The sequence below is a fragment of the Etheostoma spectabile genome, unplaced genomic scaffold, assembly GCF_008692095.1.
Source record: "Etheostoma spectabile isolate EspeVRDwgs_2016 unplaced genomic scaffold, UIUC_Espe_1.0 scaffold433, whole genome shotgun sequence".
In the NCBI taxonomy this organism is placed as follows: domain Eukaryota; kingdom Metazoa; phylum Chordata; class Actinopteri; order Perciformes; family Percidae; genus Etheostoma; species Etheostoma spectabile.
The window spans coordinates 642,443-670,368 of NW_022605608.1; the positions used below are offsets into that span (position 1 = coordinate 642,443).

At 40.3% G+C, this 27,926-nt stretch overlaps 2 protein-coding genes across 3 annotated transcripts in view; both read right to left on the minus strand.

Annotated features, from left to right (window-relative positions):
• Nucleotides 1–551: 551 nt before the first annotated feature.
• LOC116686673 (vesicle-associated membrane protein 8) lies at nt 552–12,397 on the minus strand. The gene is made up of 3 exons (XM_032511711.1): nt 12,184–12,397; nt 2,994–3,155; nt 552–1,256 (listed from the first exon to the last, which is right to left on the minus strand). The coding sequence occupies exons 1-3, from the start codon at nt 12,196–12,198 to the stop codon at nt 1,065–1,067; spliced, it is 369 nt and encodes a 122-aa protein (XP_032367602.1). The 5' UTR covers nt 12,199–12,397; the 3' UTR covers nt 552–1,064.
• A 2,019-nt stretch (nt 12,398–14,416) lies between these two features.
• LOC116686676 (condensin complex subunit 2) overlaps nt 14,417–27,926 on the minus strand; it is an 18,184-nt gene continuing 4,674 nt past the window's right edge. The window contains exons 7-18 of one of the 2 annotated variants that reach the window (XM_032511715.1): nt 27,719–27,908; nt 27,522–27,604; nt 26,151–26,338; nt 25,464–25,609; nt 23,968–24,074; nt 20,438–20,557; nt 19,664–19,771; nt 18,001–18,147; nt 17,122–17,232; nt 16,687–16,763; nt 15,601–15,676; nt 14,417–14,747 (exon numbers count right to left, since the gene is read on the minus strand). In XM_032511715.1, coding sequence (XP_032367606.1) covers nt 14,688–14,747; nt 15,601–15,676; nt 16,687–16,763; nt 17,122–17,232; nt 18,001–18,147; nt 19,664–19,771; nt 20,438–20,557; nt 23,968–24,074; nt 25,464–25,609; nt 26,151–26,338; nt 27,522–27,604; nt 27,719–27,908 — 1,413 coding nt within the window. In that variant the 3' untranslated portion in view covers nt 14,417–14,687. Of the gene's footprint in view, nt 14,748–15,600; nt 15,677–16,004; nt 16,022–16,633; nt 16,764–17,121; nt 17,233–18,000; nt 18,148–19,663; nt 19,772–20,437; nt 20,558–23,967; nt 24,075–25,463; nt 25,610–26,150; nt 26,339–27,521; nt 27,605–27,718; nt 27,909–27,926 lie in introns of those variants that run through there. The other variant, XM_032511716.1, reaches the window with a different exon arrangement.

Here is a 27,926-nt window from a genome sequence, read left to right on the forward strand (position 1 = left end):
ATCCTGACAGCTAGCTAGACTATCTGTCCAATTTGCAAGACTAAAGCAACTTTAAACGGCACCGTGGCTCCGCTCGGCACTAAGCACCGCTCAAGACGATTGGGATTGGTTTAAAGAAATGCCAATAAACCAGAGCACATTTCTCTCCCACCCCAGAATGTTGTGTGGACTAGCCAGACCTTCCTCCGCAGCACTGTGGAGGAAGGTCTGACAAAGCCTAACCTTTGATTCTACTCAAACATAAGCCCTCAACACCAGTAAGGAGCTAATTACAGTACTTTTGAGAGAACTACAGCAGTGCTAAGTGTATACATTCAATAAACTTACAAATTTTAAAAAAGGAATTTCCATGGATGATTGCTTATTCTAGATTGTGAAACTACAAAGAAGCACTTAGAAAAGAAATAAGCCCACAAGTAGTAACATACATATCCAATACACAATTCAGCCTTTCATTAAATAAAGTGTGACCTAAAATTGTTACAGATTTGCGTTTGGTGCGTTTGTCCAATGACAGCAAAAACACAACTTATTTTAGAAACTGCATTTTCCAGCTTTTAAACTATCCAACCTGCCTTCTGCAAAAGGTGCACTTAAGTGAGAACATTCAAGACAAACATGATGTCTAGTAAAGAGACTGGAGAAATCCACATTCCTTCTTTTCATCTACGCAAATTAATGTGACTCCCTCTTTGCCGGGGGTGAGAGAGCCATGGAGGAACTGACGCGGTGATATGACGCATCCTCTGAGAACAGGGACAGTCCTAGGACCTTCCAGACACTTTTGTTTAATTTCTCACAACATTTTGAAAAAAAAGCTAAGCTTAAATTGTGTTTAAGGGTCTGAAAAGGCACATGTGCCAATCAAGTTCCTTAAACCAAAAGCAGGAAGTTGTTGAATTCTAATAAAAGCAAGACCTTAACCAGTGGAAACTAACTTAGAAGTAATAAAGGTTTCACCAGACAGCAATTGTTGACTTTAGTCTATATATTACTTTGTATAATGTGCAATAAGAATGGGTTTGTTTATGATTGTATATACATTGTGTGTGTGTGTGCATCTCTTATGGCTTGGTGGGAGGAACTACAGGAGTCGTAGGAGGCGTAGAGGAGCTGACAGGGATGACTCCGGTGGCCAGCAGGATGATGATGAGCACGATGATGAGGACGATCACCACGATGACCACGACCATCTTGACGTTCTTCCACCAGTAGGTGCGAGCCACTTTCTGAGACGTCTGCTTGAAGTGCTGAGCCTGAGCAGGGAGGGGAAACGAGGCGAGGAAATGAAGCGACGCATTTAGTATTTTGCTCTAAACAGTAGCAGTAGTCTCGCTTTGCCAGACCTTCAGCCACAGCGCTGCACTTTGAAAGGGGGCCAGAGAGTGATTCATCCACCAGCCTTGTGTTCATGGGGCGACCATTCTACCTCCAAGTCACCCATTACTGTAGATATGTACTGTAATTTATTCAATTTTATTTATAGTATCAATTCATAACAACAGTTATCTCGAGACACTTTACAGATAGAGTAGGTCTAGACCACACTCCAGAATTTACAAGGACCCAACAGTTCTAGTAGTTTCCTACAGAGCAAGCAACAGTGCGACAGTGGCGAGGAAAAACTTCCTTTTAGGCAGAAACCTCGGTCAGACCCAGGCTCTTGGTAGGCGGTGTCTGACGGGCCGGTTGGGGTTAGTGGAAATAACAAAAATAGAAAAAAATAGTAGTTTGTAGCAGTTCTTTGTAGTAGTTCATGGCATAGCAGGGTACTGTGCGGCATTACAAGGCACAGCAGGACGTAGCAGGGCACGGCAGAGCGTTGCAGGATGAACCTGGCATCGCAGAACGTGTAGCGGGAATTTGTGAGACTGCTCTAGCTGTTCTATTATTTGCCTTTACCCACTTTAGTCACTTATTATTATCTAAAATTTCTTTGTGAAAATAGTTCTGAAAAGCACCACTAGTCAACCCTACAATATCGATATTGATGTATCTGATGAGCAGATGGCACCTTGTGCGGCAGCATCGGTGAATGTGTGTGATTGGTGATTGGTTCCTGTACTCTGTAAAAGCACTTTGAGTAAGATATCATGTATTTATTAGTCAGCTTTTGTTGCCTTAGGGGAGGTAAACGGATTGTGTTACTTCTGGAAAGAGCTATGCTGCTTTTTTCTCCAGGTAGGTATGTATGTAGCTAGCTAGCTAGCTAGCTAGCTATGTAGGAAAAATATTTTTTTCAAATTTGCCTTTAAATCGTGTTTTTTGTGTGTCTGTGACACGAAAAAAACATAGGAAAATAGGATCCAAGTCAAGAAAAACCCAAAGTTACCCTTTAACTCAGGTCCTGGCTTTGTGAATAATGGCTGATTTGGATGGCTTCCAGGGACACAGTAATGGAACAGAGCAACCGGTAATGTAATCAGTTCCAACTGTGCTTTTCCTGCTATGCCAAATCAAAATGTCTCCCATGAAGCAGGTGTGTGAGTGTGTGAGGCCTTTAAACCTTGGTTGACAGGTGTTGGGTTAACGAGCTTAATCAGCTAACGAGGTGCAGCTGGACCAATGCCTCCCTAAAAAAGGGCTTTATTCAAAGTTTGCATCCGAGCAAGAGAAAGGCCACACTTAGTCGGGTTCCTTTGTGTTCTGTCATGTCTAAAATCTTACTTAACTGACTTGTTATACTGGTTTAGCCGATAGTTATCACTGAGGTCACTGACTATGTTTACATGCACATAATATTCCGGTTTTTGCCCTTATCCGAAAAAGACAATATTCTGAATAAGCTGTTGACATGGCTAATGAAAGTGAATATATAGTATTCCTGTTTACATGCAACCGTGCAACTGTAACAAAGTCAAAAATGCATTTTATAAATTCTACCTCTTTATTTACAAATTCCCCGTACACCGAGGAGGCACATATGGGAATATAGTCCACATCTCAACACACTTTTACACAAATCAAAAACAGACTCCCGGGATAAGACTCACCCCTGCTTGCAGGTCCTCTGACTTGCCCATGAGGTCATCGAGTCGCTCTCCTCGAGCCAGGATCCGGTCTACGTTCTGCGTCATGATGTCTTTCACTCCATCTACTTGATCCCTCAAGCTCTTCACCTTGTCCTGTGGCTCGGCCGCCGCCCCTCCTCGCTCCTGGGATGGGAAAGAAAAAAGGAAGTTTGAGAAAATAAGTTAAGGAACAACGTCTTAGTTTTTATCAGTGGAAAGAAAAAGCCACGGTTGTTTGACACCACACAACAATGGCAGCACCCATGGAAATGCATATTGTAAATGCTAAACAGGTAACTAAAAGGCAAGGCTTAAGACTTAAGTCCCGTAAAATAAAACGTATAATTCGCTCTCTTTCTTTCCTTGTGGCAGGAGAAGACATATTTAGCTGCTACCCATATTGTGATTTTATCATCCCCTAATAAAAAAGGAATCTCTCTCACTGACAACCACACATAAGCATTTTTAGGCATTAAATCAATTATATTAAATCCTTGTCTCCTATATGTGCATTGCATTCTTTTTTTTCTTTTTTATTGACGGTATTGAAACTGATACCGTTGCCATTTTTTAAAGGCCCCGCCCGCGGTATACCGTATTACCGCCCAACCCTACCAGGACATTTTAGAGCACTTCATCAGAATCAGAAGTACTTTATTGCTCCCCGAAGGGAAACTGTGTTGCAGTTGCACAAATAGTAGAAATATCACAGTAGAAATACAAATAAAGAAATATAAGGAGTGTGGCTATGTACGGTATTTACATAAAGGAATGTTATTATGCATTCTTTACATAATTATAATTAAGGAATTGCAATGGTGAAAAGTAAAATAATAATAATTGTAGTAGTTGAGAATTGCACACGTCAGGCCAGTGTTATTGCACAAAACAGATAATACAGATAATATTGTCCAGTTTCAACCTCTCTAAGTGTCTGCGTGTCAGACATTTAGAGGGAGGAGTTATAAAAGTTTGATGGCCACAGGCAGGAATGACTTCCTGTGGTGCTCTGTGGTGCATTTTGGGAGAATGAGTCTGTCACTGAAAGTGCTTCTGTGATTGAGCAACAAGCCATGGAGTGGGTGCGAGACATTGTCCAAGATGGCATTTAGTTTGGACAGCGTCCTCCTCTCTGACACCACCGACAGAGAGTCCAGATCCACCCCCACAACGTCACTGGCCTTGCGAATCAGTTTGTTGAGTCTGTTGGCATCCGCTACCCTCAGCCTGCTGCCCCAGCATGCAACAGCAAAGAGGATAGCACTGGCCACCACAGACTCATAAAACATCCTCAGCATTGTCCTGCAAATGTTGAAGGACCTCAGCCTCCTCAGAAAATAGAGACGGCTTTGGCCCTTCCTGTAGAGGGCTTGAGTGTTCTTGGCCCAGTCCAGTTTATTGTCAAAGTGCACTCCCAGGTATTTGTACATGCTTCCTTCAGCGCACAAGCTTTATGGAGATGCTGACTTCATTTTCCAGCAGGACTTGGCACCTGGCCACACTTCTAAAAGTACCAAAGCCTGGTTTAATGACCATGGGATTACTGTCAGCAAGCGCACCTGACCTGAACCCCATAGAGAATCTATGGGGCATTGCCAAGAGAAAGATGAGAGATGAGACCAAACAATGCAGAAGAGCTGAAGGCCGCTACTGAAGCATCCTGGTCTCCCATGACACCTCAGCAGTGCCACAGGCTGATACCATCCCTGCCACGCCGCATTGAGGCAGTAATTCAAGCAAAAGGGGCCAAAACCAAGCACAGAGTACATTTGCGTGATTATATTTGTTGGAGGGCCGACATTTCTGCATTTAAAATCTTTTTACTGAGTTCATGTAATATTCTAATTTTCTAAGATTTTGAATTTGGGGTTTTCATATGCTGTAAGCCATACTTATCTAAATAAAGGCTTGCAATATGTTACTTTGCATGTAATGAGTCTATAGTAGTACGTTAGTTTCACCTATTAAGTTGAATTAATGAAATAAATAAACGTTAGCATGATACTTTAACTTTCCGAGTTTCACCTGTAGACTATAGCATCGTCAGACAGGCTGAGGCAGCGGACAGGTGTCTTGCAGCTTTGGATTCCTTCATCTGCTCCCTGACGAGAACCTCCAGTGTCACTTTTTGGATCATTTCCTTTTTCTTTGCACATAACTGCCTCCAGGTCACACAATCATGTAAAGGCTAATGCCCGACGAGGTGTCGGGCATTAGACGGGGAGGCAGGGTGCAATATTTACTTTTTTGTTTTACCAGCCACCCAACAGATTACCATTGGCATTTTTTTGACTGGTGAGTAAAGCAAATCTACCAGGCAGTTGTATATTTTACCAGCATTTGGCTCGTAGGTGGGGCCATTTTGGACCCTGCGGGGAGGCCAGAAACGTCTGACACGCAGTCCATACAGTCCTGATTATGGACACCACAAAGGGCATTATCCTGCTTGTACCATGGACACTGGTCAAAGCAAAAAAAAAAAAATTAAGAGCAGAGATTTGTATTTGTCTGCGCTTTGCAAACAAAATCTCAAGTTTTTCCACAAGCCCTTTCCCTGGTAACGCCTGAGGATTTTTTTCAACCGACGGCAGACTTGTTCTACCGTGTGGAACTAAAATCAAAATGCTACTATAAAAGCTATACAAATAGGAAAAAGGCCTTATTCGGAATATCTCCACAGAATATGCTGTTTACATGTCCCGCAACAAACTTGGTATATTGTCATATTCGTAATAATAATGGAATATTAGTACTTAACTCTTTAATTTACAAATTCATCGTACACCAAGGACACATTGGACAATCATACTACTTAGTAGGTTAACATGTTTTAATGGAAACCATGCAGTCAAATCAGAATCCAATATTCACCCATATTAATGTCTCACAAAACTGAATTCAAAGTGACTAGCCTTTTAAATCTGTTCTTCAGGCTAATTTTTACCATGAAAATGTTCTAACTTTCATTTATTTTCCAGTGGCTGGATTCATCTGTCTGACACCAGCACATGTTTGTAAAGCATTCAATTGTAAGGGAATACAAATCAAACTATTCCCTCATCAGTCTTGTATTTTCAGACAACAATCAGCATGACAGCTGCTGGCGGCCTTCGGGCGGCTGCACATGACAGCCCAGCCGGCTGGCAGTCAAACCTTGCTTCTGCACTCAAGAGGAAGACAAGATGGGATCTTACAGTCGTGGGTGTGATCTCAAAGCAGAAATTTTATATGCAGTGTTTTCATGCGCAGCGACTTCCACGTCCCATGAGCCAGCACCAGGCTGTAAACAAAACGGTCTCTAGGAAACAGAGCAGGCTTTTGCTGGGTCATCTGCTTACCTGTTACTCTCCCCTACCTTCTCTCTCTCTTTTTCCCCCCCCTTCTTCAAATGTTTATGTTCCCATGCTGTCAGCCATCAGTAGGGGTGGGAATTACCAGATGCCTCCCGATATGATATCACCAAGATACAATATTATTGCGATTTTAAATTTTCTGCAATACATTGCAAGTCAGAACCTTTATTCCAACTTCTAATTTTCCATCATTTCAAATGATGTTCCCGCAAGGAAACTCTGTTCATATCACTTCAAATTTTATTGTTGCAAAATGGGATTGTCAAGCAGACAAACTGATCAACACATATATAAAAATAGATTGATACTTGCCGCTTGTGCATCAACACAGTATTGCCACTGAAAATTATGCAATAAGCTGCTGTATCGATTTCCCCCCCCCCCACCCCTAGCCATCACTGGGTGGGAAAGGTGCGGAACGTTGGTCCCACCCGGGCCAGGATTCGTATTTAATGAACAGTACAAATGCACAGCAATACAATTAAATCACGTCTTTATGGGTTATGGTTAGCATTATTGTTTATCATTATTGCCGTCTGGCCTCCATTGACTTACATTACCTTGCGATTGCACGTAAATTTAGGCCGTAGCGAGTAGTATGCAAGGGCGAAAATCTGCCTTGGGAGGTTGTTGGAGTGGGGGATGGGTAAAACACTAGCTCAAAACAGATAACACGTCATGGTACCACGTTGTACATCTAGACTACTACATTTTCATTTTAAAGCAATGTTTTGAGACAAATACAATCTCTGTCCACACAAGAGATTGTATGGGGTAACGCTGGGGACATGTCCAAATTACGGCTACTCCCCTGGATGTACAAGTTAAAAAAATACAGAAAAGTACTTTGGAGAAAGGACAACAATGGCAAAAAAGAAGAGCAGGAATGTATTTGCTTGGACCGACAACAAAGTGGAACCGTGACTGAAAGGATTGTAAGCCTACCTAACCGTTAAGACTGATGATGCGCATCTTTGTTCCCAAAGGTCTCCGTTTATGCCCGTCTACTACAAAGCAACACTGGAATTTTCAAACCAAAACGGTAACAGCCATGTTTCCAAATGTCTCTGTTTTAGGGGCTTGGAAACATCGGAGGAGTGCAGACGTTAGGCCTAAATGTAACAAAAGAAATGTGTTTTTAAACCAAAGTGTAGTAGCGTAAATGTAGCGTCAGAGTACATTTTTTACTCTGGCTGCAAGTACTAGGGATGAGCGAGTACAGCATTATCTGTATCTGTATACCACATGAATTATCTGTATCCGTACTCTGACTGGGCGGGGCCTAACCTGGAAGTGGTCAGATTTAACCCGGAAGTGGGTCGAGTTGTCTTGAAATGTGCGGGGCTTTAACCGGTATGTTATTTAAGCGCAATTGATATGGGTTGATCAGAAATTGTTATATTTATTGCTGATTAGAAAACTATTATACTACTATAAACTAAGCATCGAGCTTCAGATCAATGGTGTTGTCAGGTAACAAACAAACTATATACAGAGTTTTGCAACATGAATACAAAACATGCAGTGCAATTTGAAGTAAAATGTAATGAACAAGAGTTTCATACTCAATAACTTTCTTTTAACTTTTTAATTCTTTCATGTTCGTGTGTTTTTGTGTTTGGTTCTTTTTATTTCCACACAATTTGTGAGTGGTGTGTGTGTGTGTGTGTGAGAGAGAGAGACACAGAGAGAGAGAAAGAAAGAGAGAGGGGCGGGGGGCAGCGACAGTTAAAAAAAAAAAATCTCCAGGCAGAGACGCAACGGGAGTTGCATTTAAACAAGCAGCAATGTCTGAAACACACGTTCACCAGAAATCTACTGGTCACTATGTAAGGACTACAAACCCCACGTCACCAGAAATTACTGGTTACTATGTAAGGACTACAAACCCCACGTTCACCAGAAATCTACATGGTTACTAGTAGGACTACAAAAACGAAGTTAAAACAAAACCTGAGGAGAAACCCTAAATGTTACAGACCCGCAGACCTGATTGACTGACAGAGGGGGAGAGAGAGAGAGAGAGAGAGAGGCCGAGGGAGCGCAGTTCTCCGTGTTCTGTGGGTGTGTGTGATGAGCGAGGTGTTTGTAGGGGGGGGGGGGGGCGCTGGGACTATCACAGAACGCTGCGCGGCCAGTTGAGGATTTGTAATCAATGAGCACGGATATTGATTATGATACTGTACCGGCAAAGTGCTTTATCCATACCGGTACTGTTCAGCGAGTACTCGGATCACCCCTACACAATACATTGCTTAATCGTCTCTGCCATATTAACTGGCGCAATAAACACATCGCAAAAGGTTGCATTATGAAAAATCAAAAAATCAAAAAGGACACTCGTAGATTTTTTGGGTTAGTTGAAAGAAAATATCCCTAAAAACTGCAATTTAAAATGTAATTTCTTTTTTAGTAGTGCCTTTTCTATTCAATTCAATGTTCAATAAAAAGGATGTTAGAAAATGATTTCCTTTCATTTGTTTTAAATTCAGCAAGCAATTGGTTGTATTTCAGCAGAAAACTCAAAGCAGCAGAAATGCAGAACTGAGTAGACTTTAATATCTATTCACCTATCGCAAGTATTATCGCTATAGAAATAATAGTTTCTCATATCGTGCGGATTTAATTTTGACTGATCTTCGTTCTATTTAAAAGGACATTTGAACACATTTTCCATCAGCACTTTTACTTGAGTACAATATTCTTGTACTCCTTCCAGCTTTGCCAGTATTTCTGATTCTGGTAAACCAGGCCTTTTCTCTCCCTCTTTTCCCTTTAACAGTGCTAGTAGTTTAGTGAGGCCCACTGAATGGCTGACAGCTATCAAGTATCAACATTCACAGAAAGAGGGAGACAGAAACATGCCACGCACAAGATGTTAATGCACTGACGGCTACATTTAGTGTCCAATTAAAATATTTGGACTGTTGCCTCAAAACTGAATTCACCCAACAAGGTGTTCCTCTGCTGTGCATGGAAAGTGACGTTGGTCTTTTAGTGAAACTTGACAATTCAAGCAAAAAGCCTGACGATAAGTCACCTTGTTACTACTTTCCTGATAGATAAGGAATAAAGAGGATGATACATCAAGGTAGTGAGTGATACAAGGATGTGTGAATGACATAAATCAAATATTTCCTGTTAAAATGTTTGACTGCGAAGGTAAATGCAAAGGATGGATTTCATTTGGTCTTCTAGGCCACAGTAAATCCTCACAGCTCCTAATCTAGTCAAATGTAAAACAACCCTTATCTGTGAGTGCACACAGGATGTGAATAGACTAGCCAGGGTGCAGTAGGATTTCTCTTTCATCAAAGTACCCAAATTATAGCGGACCAATACTAATAAATGTTGCAGGCCCCCCCGCACAGCTTAGTCAGTAAAGTTTAAGGTTTGCCTGGTCTTTCAAAGAGAGGGAAGGCAACGTTTCACAACCTCAGAAGTCTGCGTTTTTCACTTTTTACCAGAGAAAGCAACAGGTCCATGTTAATCGCCTCAAACAGATACTTATTAGACCCACAGACCGTAAAATTAATGGATAAAGCCATGCCGTAGAATTGCAAAGGAGAGCAGTGAAGTCTATCAGAAGCTCTTTTCCGATGATGGCTGAGCGTTACTGTGCAGCCTCCAACTGACCTTGACGATGTCGTTGTGACGTGAGCAACCTGTCTGAAAGTTGTAAGTCTTTTGGTAGTGTTGCCAAGAGAAATCTCAAATCATTCCCAATCAGCAGAGATGGAGAGCTTAGGTATATGTTAGGAGACAACATAGGCACAGGCTAATTAACCTTAGTAATTAAACTAAAACAGCTAATGTAATTCAAAATTGCCTGCAAGGTTCTCCTGTACTGGGGGCGGCTGTGGCTCAGTGGTAGAGCGGGTGCCTGCCAATTGGAAGGTTGGTGGTTCGGTCCCTGGCCCTGCAGTCCCACGTCAAAGTGTCCTTGGGCAAGACACTGAACCCCGAGTTGCCCCTGGTGCTGCGCATCAGAGTGTGAATCGGTGTGAGTGTTTATCTGATGAGCAGGGGGCCTCGGCCACAGTGTATGAATGTGTGTGAATGGTGAATGTATCCTGTATGATGTAAAAGCGCTTTGAGTAGTTGTTAAGACTAGAAAAGCGCTATATAAATACAGCACATTTACTGTAGTTTGACGACTATGTGACAGCAAGTCGCTTGGTTATGACACAATCGTTAGCCTATTTTTACAAAGTTGCCTGTAACAGGGCCATGAAGTGAGCTACAAGGTAATGGAGCCTTTTATACATGTTTCTTTAGAAATAAACAATGGACAAATAAAGTCTTTAAACGCTTCAGAAGCAAAGTTATTTGCTGTCAAAGTGACGCCAAAATGAATGGCAGTCAATGGAATGCTAACGGCAGGTGATGGCTTATTAGCAACAAAATGGTATGCTTTGCAGAGGCTGTCTTACCCTCTTGATTAGACCCCATGATCCCACACTGGACCAGACTTAAATTGATGACTGCCAAGGAAGAATTGTGTAAGATACATGTTCAAAGTCACATAGCTGTTAATAGCAGAGAGAAAACATAGGAAAGACACAATTCCGCAAGTGACATGAATAACATAACACCCTCAATTATCCTTCCCCTCCTTGAACTTCCAGGGACTTCCTGTGAGACTTCTAAGGACATTAAAGGAATACGCCAATATCTCCTCTATGTTTATATATTGTCTGGTCTTAATCTGCAAACGCTATTTGTGCTTGTTGTGAATATGCAGGCCACAAGAAGTAATAAGGTTTTGTTTTTGTTGCGTCCCTTTTACTCACAACATGCTAACCGGCAACATAGGATTCCATTCATTATGCTAAGCTAAGCTAGCAGAATGGAATCCTATGTTAAAGTCAATGCACGCACTGAAACAAAAATGTGTTTGCCTACTCAAATAAATATAGAGATGATAAATAGGCTATTGTAAAACTGTGCTACGTGAACAGTTGTAATAGTTGAGTGAAGTCTTGCTTCACTCATTATTCTGAAATGAAAAAGGTATTTCAGAATAATATATGAGCGAAGACTTCACTCAATAGCATAAGTTCAACTTTTATAACTGCTCTCTTAGCACATTTTTGTTTATGCAAAATATTAGCCAAATGTAACGTTAATGCTAACACACGAGCGAATGCACAAACTTGTAGCTAATTTAAGTTAGTTAAGCACTGAGCTCAAGTAATGTAAAAGTTGAAATTTTATTCAAAAAAGCGTTGGGCTCTTGATGTGGCAGATAAGAAACGACATAAGTAATACTGTGCCGGGGTTTGACGTCTTTGAGTAGCCTATTCAGTAGCTAAGGTAACATTAGCGATTGACCCATTTTTTAATGGCGTTTGGCTACAGGCGCCAGCTCTACCGCCACTTCACTTGTTGTCGTGCGTTTGAAATGTATGCGGAAGGTAAGCGACTGAAATAAAAACCTGACAATATTTAGGCCTAATAGCGGACGAAAAATGTCAAATAAAGTGCCTGACCGGTATTGAGTTGAACCAACATTAGCTTAATTCCCTGAAACACTGTATTTCCACCGAAGACGGTATAGTTTCTGTAAAGAGTGTAATTAGGTCATTTTATTAGGACGCTCTGACTTGGTCTCTCAACCGCAAAAAGTTAATGCGCTCACTTAGCTAGCTACATAACTAGTTAAATTTGCGACTATGTACAACAGTTTTAGGTCAAATGTAACTTATTATACTTTTCAGAAGTACACCTGTTGAATGCCGTGCCTGACGCCAAACATGGTGATGGCGGAGAGGCTTTCTAAACAACAAAAAACACAAGCTTCATCCATTATCACCTACCGGATCGATGTCCATATTGTTGCAAACTATGCCCTTTGACCACAATCCGATGAATTAACTGTGATTTTAGTTAACGCTATTATTTAAAGTTTTTAAGTCTGCTGCTCCACCACAGCGTTTCCTGCTCTGTTTAACTTCCTGGTTGTTTTTTTCCCCCCCGTTCAAACTGAATTCCTTCGCTTCAAGTGTCAAGCGGCCCATAATGCAATCACTATTTCCCGAACACGTTTTTAACAAATATATATATATTATATATGTTTTGGTTTAAAAAGAAACACAGTCTAAATTCTGTGGTTAAAGCTTATAAAAAAAAATCTCACCGTTACGGTGAATAGTAAAAAATCAAGTTCTTTATGAACAAATTTATACTGAACCGTATTATTTAACCATCACATCAAAATATACTGAAAACCACAACGAAAAAATAAATAATTGTTGGCCTGAATTTATCTGTAACGTTAGCATATACGAAGCTCTGATGAATGACGTTTATTTCGCAAAGAAACTGGAAACTGGAAACTTCTGGAATGTCGTGTAGACCTACTCTATCTGTAAAGTGTCTCGAAATAACTCTTGTTATGAATTGATACAATAAATAACATTGAATTGAATTGAATTGAATTGAAAAGAAACTTATATTTAGTTTATAATAGGCCAATATATTGTTTGTATGCATTTAAAAAAAAGTTGCACCATGACAATTGCGTAGCCTACTTTTATTGTGAAGGCCGTTTCCCTTCATTTCCTTAATGGTTGAATAACACAACAACTTGTGGCTCTCTTGTGGCTATGGGGGTCTCCCATAGACACTTAAAGGCTCTCCCAACTTTATCTTCAGGGAGGCGTCATAAAAGGTGCTACTATGCTGTCTGTGTGCCTAGTTACATGGCTGAACTAAGAGCTTTGAGGCACGAGCTAGGTGTTATGTCATGTTTTGTTTATGATCAAACAAAAGGACTAAGGAAAGGCTTGAAGGTGTGCTAAGAAAGCCAGACTAATACAACTATAGCAGTGAGTCTATAGCAAACATAGACCTACTACCAATAATTAAAATCACCATTGTTATTATAAGACATTTGATTTGAATGGTGACAAATATAGTTTGATCCACCAAGTCAATAAATGCCATTTCTTCACCAAGATAAACTGTTAATAAACAGCTGAGCAAAGTAATTGCTAAGCAACCAACACAATAGTTTGATAAGACAGGTTTTGGATTTCGTATTGTAATGTTTTCAACATATCAGAAATCAGAATAACAAACATGGGAATCTATTGCACTAAAATGGACAATTAGAAATGTATAGTGAAAATGTAAAACCACTCCCACATTATGAAACCAAGTCACTCTGAATGCAATAATTAAGACTGTTGACTTTTTAGTCTGTGTAGGAACGCTTTGCAACATCTGACTCTCCTCACTGACATTACTCCGAAGAGTTGTTTTTACCCGGGATTAGCGAGATTTCTCCACATTCCCCAGTCTTACAGCTTGTCTCATGTTTTTTTCCCTATGAGGTGCCAGTTTTATTTTCAGAAACTTGGTTTATCATCCACCTTCATGCCATGGTTATCAGTCTATCACAATAAAACACCATTAGTAGTTCTAGTTTCTTGATTGGCTTGAGAAATAAAATTTCTCATTATGTTGTATTGCACAATGTGGATTTATTGTAACTCATTCCTTAATGCACTAACTCAGTATCTCTACATCAGCAGCCATGTTCAATGTCCCAGATCCCATTTGATTACATAAAAATGTCTTAATCCACATTAGGAACTGATAGTAATCCCACATTGTGTGTGAATGGTTATTAGTCATTGCTATTTATTTGGTAAATAAATTAAACTCAGTGAAATTTAACTCCACCAAAGAACTCAGCTGACTGAGTGACTCCTCCCTAACCTGCACCTGATACTGATGTCATACCAAGTCCCACCCAGCCAGTTGCACCGACCAACCGGTTTTTCCTCCATCTAGGAAGGCGGTGTGGTGAGGCTAAAATGCTTCGGTCATGTCAGAAGACTTCTGTACGCTGATCTGAGTCACAAGCAGCTAAAAATAATCCCAGCTATTATGTCTATTTCAGAGAACAATTTGCCTGGCAGGCATTAGCAACTGTGCTAAAAATACTGTCTATTGCATTATTAAAATGTGAATTGTGTGAAGAAAAGGCCTAATGATGTAAAATTACGCTGTACAACATGTTTTAGAAAAAAGGCTTTTATTTTCTTGAAAATAAACATTTTCTGTGCAGTGGGTGAGCAGTTAAATTATCTACACACAGGATAAGCATCAAGAGTACAGAATAAAAAGAATAGAGGCAGTTTTGACTTTAACAGTTGCTTATTACGTATTGTATTTGCTAGAAAATTAATAAAAACATTATACAATCTAAACAAGAGAATGTGACAGAGATATACCAGATAGTAAAGAGTAAAAGAGATGAACAGGTGGAGAATAGCAGCAACTCTCCCCATATCATCCCATCATTTTATTCTTCTCAGTGGCCTTGTCTGATGATGATATCTGACATGTCATCAACCTTCACCAGCTCCAAATTCTGTAAAAAATAAAACATATTCCATATTGTACTTAAAAAAAGATATATATACACTTTTCATTTTTCAACAGATGGCTACATGTCTAAACAACCATTTCTGATTCTCCAGTGTTTGTAAGAGCTTTGTAGCAAAACTCCAAGGTGAAGAAAACATGGAAGGTGTGTACACACGTTCTTCTTCATTTCCTTCTGCCTGCCTTATTACTGGTAAAGACTACTACCATTAGCAGCAATATCAATAGTGTAATAATCATGTACAATCATTTCATACAAGACAGCTTTAAGTGTATAATTGCATGATCAAAAGAAATAAGAGTGGCTATTTGATCACACACACACACACACACACACACACACACACACACACACACACACACACACACACACACACACACACACACACACACACACACACACACACACACACACACACACACACACACACACACACACACACACACACACGAATTGGTCATAAAATGTGCTCTGAACCTCATCTAAGTCAATAACAATAGAAAAACAGTCTGCTAAAATTAATACACATACACGCAAACATAAATACACACATCGATATACACATATGTATACAGCCTTTTACGTATCAATATTTTTCACACACACACACTTTAATATTAAATACATGATAAAATACATTAATATGCATATGAAATACATCCTGAAATAATGAAAAAAAGCAATAAATAAATGTTAATATACTTCAATAACAGCTTAATAGCAGGTACCCCAACTCTCCCTGCCTCCCTCCCACTCTTTTTTATATTTATGTATTTTAGGATGTATTTTTTGAAAATGTTGAATAAAACGGCATTCTTTAAGCCATGAAAAAACTCACCTTTTCATTGGCAAGATGAAGCAGCGCAACAAAAGCCAGAGGCACCGACAGGTTCTGAGCCATCGTGTTTGGCAATCTAGAGAGAGAGAGAGAAAGAGAGAGAGAGAGAGAGAGAGAGAGAGAGAGAGAGAGAGAGAGAGAGAGAGAGAGAGAGAGAGAGAGAGAAAAAATAAATGTCACATTCTGTGAAATCATTCTGTTCAAACCTAGTGCCTTCAAGGGAGTAATACGTCTTTTTTTAGTTCTGCTCCTAGCTGGTTCACAGCACGTTACAAAGCAATAGAACTCTAGAGATGAACATTTTTCTTCACAAAAATATTGATTGTTTGAATCTACACTTCCATGTCCAAGTGGAAACCCTGATCTATCCAGACAACAGTGAAAATACATGCCATGCACTTTTGGTGAGTGCTTTTCAGTCCTTGGCTGTGTCTCAAACCGCTTACTTGCAAACTTCAAACACTTCGTTTTAAGTCTATAGTGTAGATAATGCAAAAAAGTCAGTGCGCTGAAAGAACCTGGCTGACCCCCTAAAAATGGTCAAAAAGTTCAGTGTGGAACAATGGACACTACGCGCACTAAACCTGCGGCATCTTGACGACAAAGTGAAAAGGGGAGGGACCAGGGACGTCGTCTGGCAGCTTATTGGAGAAACGCGTCACATGGGTCCGCCTTCTCCCGGAATTAGCAACCAAGCTTATTGGCGGCCAGATAGCGGCTTGTTTGGAATACGATCTCGAATGTTACGAAAATAGCTCACCGAAACGTGTTTCTGAAAACATTTTAAACAAGATGTAGGCCATTCAGTTGCTGAATCTGTGTTTTTTATATCAACAAAGTTTAGGTTTAATCGATTTTTGTCCAATTTTGAGAGGCGGAGAGCTGAGCCGTCCGCTCGTCATTTCCGGTACGCGTTTTAACATAAGTGTTTCTTTTGGGACAATACTAACTATCGACAGTGGGCACTACAGCAGTAAGTGGTCAGAGCACATTGTGCAGCAGTGTACTGACGAAAGTATGCAGAACGAGACACAGTCCTTATTATTCCCCATCAGTGCTGTGCCATAGCAGGAAGTCTGCAGGTACCTTTGAAGCAGCGTCTTTGTAGTCTGACTAAAGACCTTCTCCCCACACACTTCTTGTTTCTCCACAGTGTCCACCTCCTGTAGGGAAGATTAAGATTTAATATAAAATACACTGGTACACAAACACAACACAAACACACACACACAACCACACACACCCACACACACACACACACACACACACACACACACCAACCACACACACACACCACACACACCACACACACACACACACACCACACACACACACACACACACACACCACACACACACACACACACACACACACACACACACACACAGTGAGGCAATGCAATGAAATGCATTGTCTTATATAGCTGCAGACAAAAGAAGCTGATACATGGCCAGTCTACCAGTTTATAGTGTATGAAGTATCTTCAGTTTATAGTATCTCATAGTCTATAGTGTAACTTACCTCTGTGGGTTTTTCTGGGCTTTCAGCTAGAAGTGTCCACATGCTGTTCTTGAGTCTCTTCATGTCCATTTTCTTTGCTGTCTTAGCATAATTAATCTCAATCTTGTTGACCTACAAAAACAAACAATTCAATTATAAACCAGTCCAAGTCATAATGAGCAGATTTGTTTGTTTAAACTGTGTCCACAGCAGTCAGGCTTCTGTTTTTATAGTCAGTGTAGTCTAAACAATTGCTGTCAGGCTTTGTCCCTCACCTTCCTCTCTCAGTGTTGCAATTTTCAAAATCCCTTCGCCAAGGGAAACAACAACAAACTTCTAGCAAGCAAGCAAGCGACATGCTGAAAATGACAAGTTTGAAGAAAAATGTGGATCGTGCAACAAGGTAGGGCTGCTTGGTTCTTTCCCTGAATGATTGTGAAGCTTTACAAGAGAATGTGTTTCCTGCATTTCCTCTCCAACTGGGACGTTTTGGGACAGACTGGCGGGGATTGTTATGGACAAAGTACACGCCACTATACACTGGTAAGAGCAATTGGCGTGTAACCATGTAAACAGCTAATGTAAATTGCTCATGCAACTGCATTGTGTGAACAGTTAACCTATTTAATATTTTATGTGGCTATTTGTTTTGCATGGTGCTAAAGTTCCTTCCCAAGACTTTTTTTGGTTTACAGAAATGCAACCAACCCAGGGTTATTGGTTTGTCAGCAGGATTAGAGAAAAACTACTGGCCCAATTTTTCTTGGTGGAAGAGTGTCGCATGGGCCAAGGAAGAAGTCATTACATTTTGGAGCTGATCTGAATCACCGGGCAAACACACACATTCATTTTCAGTTAGAATAAGGTGTTTGTGCTGCACCAAAATCTTGCGTTACCCACCCTGTGTGGTTCAGGTACCAGATCCTCCTCCCCGTACGTGGAAATGCCCTCTAGATCTTGTGTGGACGGAGGTATGCTGTCACCTGAAGGCTGTGTATCATCTGAACCAGCAAACCCTTCGACATCATCATCATCACTGTCGCCCCCCTGATGAGGAAGATGGACAAGAAAATGCAAAGGCAAAGGATAAAACATTCAAGATGTGGTTCCCAATCAATTTTAAATGACAATTCTCTATTATGGTTCCTCCTAGACCTGAAACAATTATTACACAATTGGCTAATTGTCAATATTTTTACATAATAGCGGTTATTTGTTTAACCACAACTAATTTGCTATCATTAACTAAGGTCTTGATGGGTGGTCGGACTTTACATTTTAATTATTATTTTAATTATTAGTTGTTGGCACTTGACCCTATACACGTTCATTGCAACAAAATTGACAAGGGGGGGTGGGGGCACATTTAGAAAAATTGTTTGATAATAAATGGGCATTGTTTACTTTACAGGTGTATTTGTGTTACATTATCTGGGTTATATGACAGTGAGTATATAACCAAATGATGTATCCAGTACTAGATCTTTTTCACGGCATGTTCACATGTCATAGTTGGAAAAGACCAGGTGTATTCAAAACCATTAATGATGGCGGCATTCCACTTAGGAGAGGCCCTGGTATTCTGCATGCTTACTGGGACACTTGATGGAATTGAACCCTTTTCCTACTACGACAAGTCAAAATGTCTGCTGTGAAAAAGGTCTATTCATTAAAAGCTTAAACATCCCATGGCATGAAAATTTCACTTTATGAGGTTTTTAACATTAAAATGAACTCCCCCAGCCTGCCTATGGTCTCCCAGTGGCTAGAAATGCCGATAGACGTAAACCGAGCCCTGGGTATCCTGCTCTGCCTTTGAGAAAATGAAAGCTCAGATGGGCCGATCTGGAATCTTTCTCCCCCTTCTCTGATTTGCTCGCCCAGAGAATTTGGCCCGCCCATGAGAGAGAGACATCATGGCTTTCAAACAAGCAAAGTAGCAGTTGGTCAAGGCCACACCCACAGCCTCCACCTTGCCCCCCCTCTCTCCTCCTCAAAAGCTACAGACTCAGAAATGGCACATCCTCATTGTGGGACTGGCTCTAGTGGCTGTAATTCAGCACCAAGGCTGAATTTTGGGAAAGAGACTTCAGATATGGTATTAGGGGACCACTAAGGTCTATGTAAAAGCCTCATGTCATGGGACCTTTAAATGTGTTTGAAAATGTAATACATTCTATAAATAATCTTTTTTTTCTTTAATAAAATTTGACTGAAAGAGAATTATATTGTTCACAATACCATTACAACCATGTACAACAATAAGTTGTACAGCTAAATTTGGAATTGAACAGCTCTAGCTCCAGAGATTAGAAGTCCTCACTTTTAGGGGATTTTACAGTACAGTATTTGGTAGAAGTAGCCAAAAGAATCACCTAGACTAGAGTTCTTTTCTGAAGAAGGGACAAAGCTACACATCTACTTCTCAGTTTGTTCTTTCCAAACTTCCAATACCTTGCAATGTCTCCCACCCCTACTCCTTAGATGAAGATAGTATGTTAAAATACAGTAAAATCAAACAGACAAAAACAAATTTAATCAAAAGCCATAATAAAGTTCAGACCTGAAGACCTGGACAGAAGTTGGCCGTGTCGTTGGCGTTGTTGTAGTCGTAGTCTCCAATGCCTTCTCCGAGCTCTCCAGACAACCTCTTCTGGCCTTCTTGACTCAACTAGAATCAACAAAACCAAATACATCCTTCTTAACCGACAAATCATCTTTATGTGGGTACGGATACTGAAGGCACATTACATGATTAGGCCTGTTTCTTTGTTTGAAGGTGCTCTAAGCGATACTGGGTGATGTTACTTCTTATTGACGCTTGAAGTATTTTCAAACAAAACAAGACCAGCTCTCCCCTCCCTCCACCTCAACCCCTCCCTTCAGTGCTTCAGCGCATTAACCGCCCAGACCCCACCCTTCCTCCTCTCTGGGTCACATAACAGCAATAAAACCAAAAGATGTATCCTGGCGTTCATTCAAAAGTTTGTCTGGAATATCTATATATATTCTTTTCAAAAATTGGACTGAAAGAGACAATTATATTGTTAATTGCAATTATTTCTGAGGAAATTAATTGTACAACAAAATTTGGAATAGTTACAGCTCTATATATGATGACTGTAGCATGGCTCAATTTTGTGCAAAGACAAATTTTGTTTGAAAACCTAACCACCACAAGAACTATGTGATTGCTGTACATTTTTTGTGGATTAAATTGATAAAAAATGTTTCTTTCTTCAGCCAACATCGGCCCCGTATCAGTGTTGAAGAGGACGGCTGAGTTCCTCTACCTTTAACCTCTTCCAGTCCGCTGACAGGAGTAGTGAGGACTCACCGAGTTGGAGGGTTTGAGTCTGAGCTGGGAGAGCGTCTCTGGGGAAAACTGGAAGTCTGCTGGGAGAGAGGTTTTCTTATTGCTTGACGTGAGGGCAGACTTGCTGTTGGTTGTGGCCGCCTGCAAAGGGAAAGCAGACAATGTCAGATTGAGTTCAGATACATTTAAGTGTCTAAGGTCTCTTGACCATTTTCAACTCATATGCTCTTAATTTGACTGTATTCAGAGATTTTGTTCAGTGTCTCAAATCCATACAGACAGTGCTATCACTTACTGACAAGTACCTACTAACACTTACCGACTAGCTGAGTATTTTATTTGCAGATAATAGGGATGAAATGGTGCATCGTCGATCAATTAAAAATCTACATAAATGCAAAGATTACAACAGGTTGAGATAAAACATTAATCATGATGCAATTTTTAAACAGCCTAGGGTGCAAACTATTTTTGATTTTACTTCTTTGACTTCAGACATTCTTTGAATTTAGTTATTTTGATGTGGGATTTGTTTTAGAAATCCAATTATTAATTTTTATTATTTAAGATAAAATACAATTGTAAGTGCACTTTTGATAAAAGAACGCATTGTTTTGGACATTTTATATAAATAAAGGAATATTTTCAGTCATTTGTCTCCAGCTCATTCTGTTAAAAAAAAAAATCGTATTGTGAACCCAAAATCATTGATAGCATCAAATGGTGAGTTGAGTGTATCATTACATCCCTAGCAGATTATGGGTCCTATTTCAAGGAATTTAATCTAGAGATAAAACCGTAGGTATCATTATGTATCGTGCCAATGTATCACCGAAGAGTCTGTGCTCAGATCAGCAAAAATAGCTGTCCTGACAATTTGATGACATTTGATCTGAAGCTACCAGGGTGGCTTAGTTCTAAAATGTTGTCGTCAGGTCCAGTTCACAAGCGGATTACCCACACTCTTAAAGGGTAACTACCGTTTTTTTTTTCAACATGGACCCTATTTTTTATGTTTTTTGTCTAAGTGACATGGGATAGGAACAACAATCTTTGACATTGGTCCAGTATGTAGCTGCAGTCAGCAGCGGAAAAACAAGCTACAATGTAAATTAATAGAATATTAATCTGAAGGTAAAAACAAGTGTCTGGAAATGATCCCTGGAGATAGACCTTTAAAGTGCTCATATTTTTGCTCATTTATAGGTACATAATTATATTTAGAGGTTCTACCAGAATAGGTTTACATGGTTTCATTTTCAAAAAACATTTTTGTCATACTGCACATTGCTGCAGCTCCTCTCTGTATTGAACTCTCTGTTTTAGCTACAGAGTGAGGCATCGCACTTCTGTTCAATCTTTGTTGGGAGTTACACACGTGCAGTAGCTAGGTAAGGACAATCGTAGGGTGGGACTTGCCTAGATGTTACGTGGGATTTATAATAACAAGGGCTTGCCACATTAGCAGTTAAGCGAGCATTATATTCATATCCATATTATTCGTGTGGATATGTTTATTTGTTATTTTAACATCCTGTTATGATGTGTATGTTGTTTGTGATGTCTGTAAGCTACTGGGACAATACATTTCCCCTTAGGGATCAATAAAGTATCTATCTAGCATGTGATTGCAGTAGACATGAAATAAAAAAATACTAAATTTTATATATATATATATACATATATATATATATAAAAACGATATCGCAATTCGAATACAAATTGACTTTTTTGCACACCCCTAAAAATGATATATAACACAATAAAGGGAAGGGGTATACCCAAAAGGCATAATATGACCACTATAAAACCTGAGAGACCTTTTTGTTTAACCAGAAACAGCCCTGAAGTCGCTAGCACTAAACCCACCAGACTCCATTTAAAAAAGCAATACTTTTATCAGATATAGAGCAAACATTTTCTCACATGTAAAATCGGTAAACTACGTGTTCATTTCAACCAAAACTAGTTGTGATGGTTGAAACAGTGAAAAGATGGCTTTGCATAGTTTTATTTTGTTTCTGTCAACTTTGAATAAAATGTATTTATTTTATTTTATGCTAAAATTGCTGTTAATTTACATGGAGTCTGGTGGGTTTAGCAAACGCAATTTCGTGGATGAAAGGTCGACCTCCTTAAAAATCCTTTCCATAATGTTGTCAGACACTTAGAATTTTAATTAAAGCCTGTCAGTGACAAAAACAAGCACTTTTGTGAAGGTAAATACCAGCTGGACAACATTCCTATTAACTTAGATTGTAGCTTGTTTTGCCGCTGCCGACTGCAGTCATCCTCCTTAATACTGGTCTAATTTCAAAGATTGATGTTCCCATCAGTCACTTAGAAACAGGTACTCCGGGGTGAAAACCCCCCCCAGTAATTATCCTTTAAGAATAGAGTGTGGTGCTGGTTAATTAGCTATAACTACCACACTGAATGCTGTGTTGCTATCGCTACCACACCAAGAAGTGCCATGTTTTTTCATTTGGTTTGGTTTCACACTACATTTGTCACACGCACCAAACACTGTAAATAAAAAGTCACAAGATCGAAACAGTCGCTTGTTTATTGGACAGAATATCCCAAACTACCCAACACTTCTGGTCTTAGAAATAATGGAGCAACACATTTATAACGTGTTGGGTTTTCTGGATCTGCTTTAGTGTTTCTAATATTTTAGAAGGGGAAAAATGAGCAGCTGACAGAGAGCAAGTGAAGGGGGGGAGAGAGGGAGGGAGAGAGAGAGAGAGAGAGAGAGAGAGAGAGAGAGAGAGAGAGAGAGAGAGAGAGAGAGAGAGGATGTCACACAGACAACAAGCGATTTGTGCTCAGAACAGTTTATGGATCTGAAAGTTATCATGCTTTAAATCTATATTAGTCCATAAATTGTGTGCAAGATTGAAATTGCAGGAAAGTAAATTTACTTTTTGTCGGTCCGAGCTTATCACCACAAAAAAAAACATGCTTGCACGGGTATACGTTGCGTCTAATGACATGAATTGGATTCTACTGACATGGATTGTGTCTGATGACATGTCCATGTCTTACATGGTTTCAAGGTTTTCTAAACAAAACTTATCAAAATTGGAGCAAATCCGACCTTTGAAGTGTCGGGGAGCGCAATGTTCCATGACACATTAACATTCCATTTGCATTGACTATTATGCCTATATGCGAGAATACCTATGTAATGTCTTACGTTCTCAGCTGAAGTAGACACATTAATGTTACCATTGCCCATTAGCCTAGCAGGTAGTTGAGTGTCCTCCACGGTTAAACTTTAGCCTGCGTCCACGTTTTGTAGCCTAAAACAGAGCAGCTTATATTGGTAGAGAGAGCAACAAGTTAGCAAACTGCCGAGTTGCCCTCTCTGCAACATATTTCATTTGGGGGTAAGGCAGTTCACTTCTCATCTAACGCTTGGCAAGAAAGCAAATTTCTCGATGTGTCCGACTTTCCCCTTATAAATATCAGGTAATATTTTTTACCAGATGACACTTCAACTGTGAGTGTGTTGTGTTTGGAATGACAAGAGCAGCGAGGGGTCTTACTCTCGTGGTGCGGAAGTAGGTCTCAAAGTTGACATCGTCATTGAAGTCAATTTCAAAGGTCTTCTTGGGCTTTCTTTTACGCGTCTCCTTGTCAGGCAAATGGTCCACTATAAGATATTAAGTACATGATGCAGGGAACAGACAACCATTAGAAAATCACCTCAGCTTTTGTAGAAAATTTGAAAGCCTAATTTATACCTCAAAAGTAAAATACAAACAAAAATAAGCCCAATGTGTACAGCATCCAAATAAATTTCTGTTATATTTATAGTATTATATGTAACGGAATGACTATAGACCAAAGCTTCACATAAAGACAGCATAAAAAGAAATAACGTAAGTTGAGGCTGCATTAGTCCTGCTTTGCCCCACCTTCCTCCACAGCGTAGCGGAGGAGGGTCTGGCCAGTCCACAACATTCCAGGATGGGTAAAGAATATTATTTAAATGTAAATTTTTTTTTATAAATAGGTTGGCTAAGGTTAGCTAATCTGTCTTCTCGTGTCTTGACTGATGAACAATAAGGATACGTTCACACTAAGTCTTAATGTTTAATTCTGATATTTTTGCTCAAATCTGTGGCTGATATCAGATTCTGATATACTCTATGCGGTTTTGAGCTGACGCGCATGCACAAAAGAACAATAACAATGACATCAGATGCAGCACGATATTGCACTAAAGCTGGGGAGGTTATGGAGGAAGTAAGCATTTTGGCTTCACTTTAATTGTGCCACGGGGCGACCCTATGACTCACGCGCTTGCATGCGTTAGATTCCTTGATCCGTGTTTTAAGACGGGTTGGTTACATGCTACCCATTTGTAATGATACAGTCTCTCTCTCTCTGTTAGTACAGTAGCTTGCTCTACCTGGCCTAGTAACATATCAGCATGCGGTAAGGTCATGTTCTGCGCCTGGGCTTGGACATGGCGGTCTCAGGTGAGAGATGAAAGGCCTTAACGTGGATTGCTATCACACTTTCCTTCATCCGCTCATTGCTCATTGCCAATTTCCCACCTTGCAGAGAGCGGCGTGCAAGAAACCCAATGTGCCATGACGTAGGTCCCCTCAAGGCCAGGCTGATGTTAGAAGTCCCTCTAGTGGACAGAACGTGTAAAAACAACCACATGCTATAGTGGCATCAACAATGTATAAGCCTGAGTAGTGTAGTACATATTTAACCCGTTTCATTTGAGAATTGCATATTCTTTTATTATTCAAATATTTTGAAAAAAATGAATGAATTTGAATGGTAATAAAGAAGAGCAGTGTGGATGCTCACATAGTTCTAGTTATTGTTCTTGATGTGGACAGGCCTTAAGGGTACATTATCAAAAAATAATTGTATTGTAATAATGTTATTACTTGTATATAGCCTGCCTACATATAGCAAGTACATGGAAAAATAATAAGTAAAATTTCTTGCTCCAGGGCACTTCTCAACTCTGGCACCTCAGTCGATTCTAATTTTGTGTTAAACCACAATTTTCACTCACACTTGTGCTTTGGCTTGAACTGCCAGTAGCCGGGTCCCGCCCACGTGGCCATGGTCCTGGGGCTGAAGTAGGAGTACTCCCTGGGCTGAGAGGACAGCTGCAGACACATAGTGGCGATGTCTCCCTCTCCGATGGGAATCACATCCCTGTACCACCATCACGACAGCGTGAGAACCCATTCAAACCAGCAAGCACTTATACACAAATCAGTCATCTGTTAAAAGAGGCTGTGGCTGATGCTGAGTTTTGATTTTGACCCATTCAGTGAGCCCTAATGAAGTAAATACCTCCTCTCATGGTGATAATAGGCAATGCAATTATCTTAGCCCCATGATTACATACTGCATTTCAAACTTGCAAGCTTGAGTAAACATTAAAAACAGTAATCCTAAGTAAATTAAGAAGACATTAAGAAGGAGAGGCTTATTCCTGTATATAACTTAATAGTTGACGTTCTTTCATCCTAACACAACATGCAAACCGCACTGAAAGAGGACTAGGAGAAACAGATAAAGAGCGCAGAAACCAGAGAAAGAGAAGATATCACCACAAAGTGAGCCGGATACTATGAAAATGATTCAAACTAAAACAAATTGATCAGTAATCTGTGGTAAAAGGGTGAGTTCCTCTACATCTCAGCAGAAAACACACCCCCCTTTTCAACTGCTCTACAAGCCACAACCGTACCTTCCTTTGCCAGAGCCAGAGGCCTCACAGCCTTCCTTGTACTCCTTGGCTCTCTCCTCACAGTCACCCATTCCCTCATCATAGTCGGCGCCAAAGTCATGGCAGTCATCTTCTTCCAGCTCAGGCTCAGCGTTCACATCAAACACGTGTTCGCCCTGCTTCATCTTATCCAAAAGCTGATTCATGGTCTGAAAGAAGATGCACAGTCAACTGGGATCTGACAGCCTCTGTAAAGAAAGTAGTTCTCACTAATGCACTACGGACCATGTCCGAAGGAACAGGCCCGAACATATTCTGGAGAATACAAATACACATTAGACATAGGAAAAAATACACAAAAAGTAGACAAATAAGAATAAGAGTTATAATAATATGTACACACACACATCATATAATAATATTATTTATATTATATTTACACACACACACACACACACACACAACCACACACACACACACACACACCACAACACACAACCCACCACACACCCACACACACACACACCACACACACACACACACCACACACACACACACCACACACACCACACACACACACACAACAAACAGGGTAGGTGGGATGAATAGAAATGACATATTGCACAGTAGGTGACACAGAGTAATAAATAAATATGCATAGTGCGGAATATTTTCAAGTGATGGATCATGTTGCAGGATCAGCTAGCAGTGCTACACTATAATGTAATTTAATGCAATTCAATATTATTTATAGTGTCATAGAACAACAAGGGGGGGTGGCGCCTGGGCAGAGCGTGAAGAATGCAGGACGTGAACCGGTTTGTGATTTGGGCATAAAGAACTACCGGTGAGTCTCCTGCTCTTCAGTGAATTTGTCTGACAATTTCGACATATGCCCTTACTGACAGAAGTTCCCAAATCTCGCAGTCTCTCCAGTCAGACATTTTTGTTTTCTGTCTTTGTAAAAATCACATCATCATCATAAAACATCATTACACCCAGTCCCTTGCTGTTGGGCTCAATTGGAGATTAAACAGACTTTGTAATAAGTAACTTGCAGAGTACAGAACGACTGATGTTCGAGCTAACTGTTTCGGATATTTGCATTCTCACATACAGCTCCGCTGGTTAACATCTAGATACTTTCAGGATTGAAGTCCATTTGTGAAAGGGGCTCAAAACTCATACAGTTGATTTAGGAACATATGGGTATAAAAAGGTATGTCGCCCTATTATGCAGTCCTAGAGTCCAGTGTTTTTTTTTCTACCTCAAAGATGGCAAACATTTAAGGGGAATTGCTGCTTTAATTACCACTTAATCTGAGAAATATGAAATAATTCCATCAGAATCATTTATACTATTGGGTTAGGTGGTTAAATTGTTTCTCTGACCTGCTCAGGGTTCCAGCTAGTGAAGGAGAAGTCCTTCAGTGAGGGGCAGATGGAGCTCTTCTCCGTGGAACGTTGTAGTCCGGCTGGCAGAAACAGAGCACAGAAAGATGGGGAGGGGGACAGTTCAAAAGATGAGACACACAGCTGGGTGGTACTAAGGTTCTCATGAAAGATTGGGCAGAGTTAATGTTTTTTACCCATGAACGGGGATGCAGGAACTCCCTGCGGGGGTGGAGGAGAGTATGAGGGCCTGGACTGCAGGAGGGTCATGTAGGAGGGAAACAGCAGCTCACAGCGACTGTCTTCACTGAAGAGAACAGACAGGAAGACGCCGGCCGTGCTGCTCTCATCGAAGGACGAGGCCATCCGATGAAACATGGGATCCACCTGGGGGGGGGGGGGGGG

Coding starts and splice junctions, on each gene's coding strand:
- LOC116686673 (XM_032511711.1), bottom strand. Junction 1,257..2,993: donor CAGAGGACCTGCAAGCAGGG/GTGAGTCTTATC, acceptor CTCCCTGCTCAG/GCTCAGCACTTCAAGCAGAC.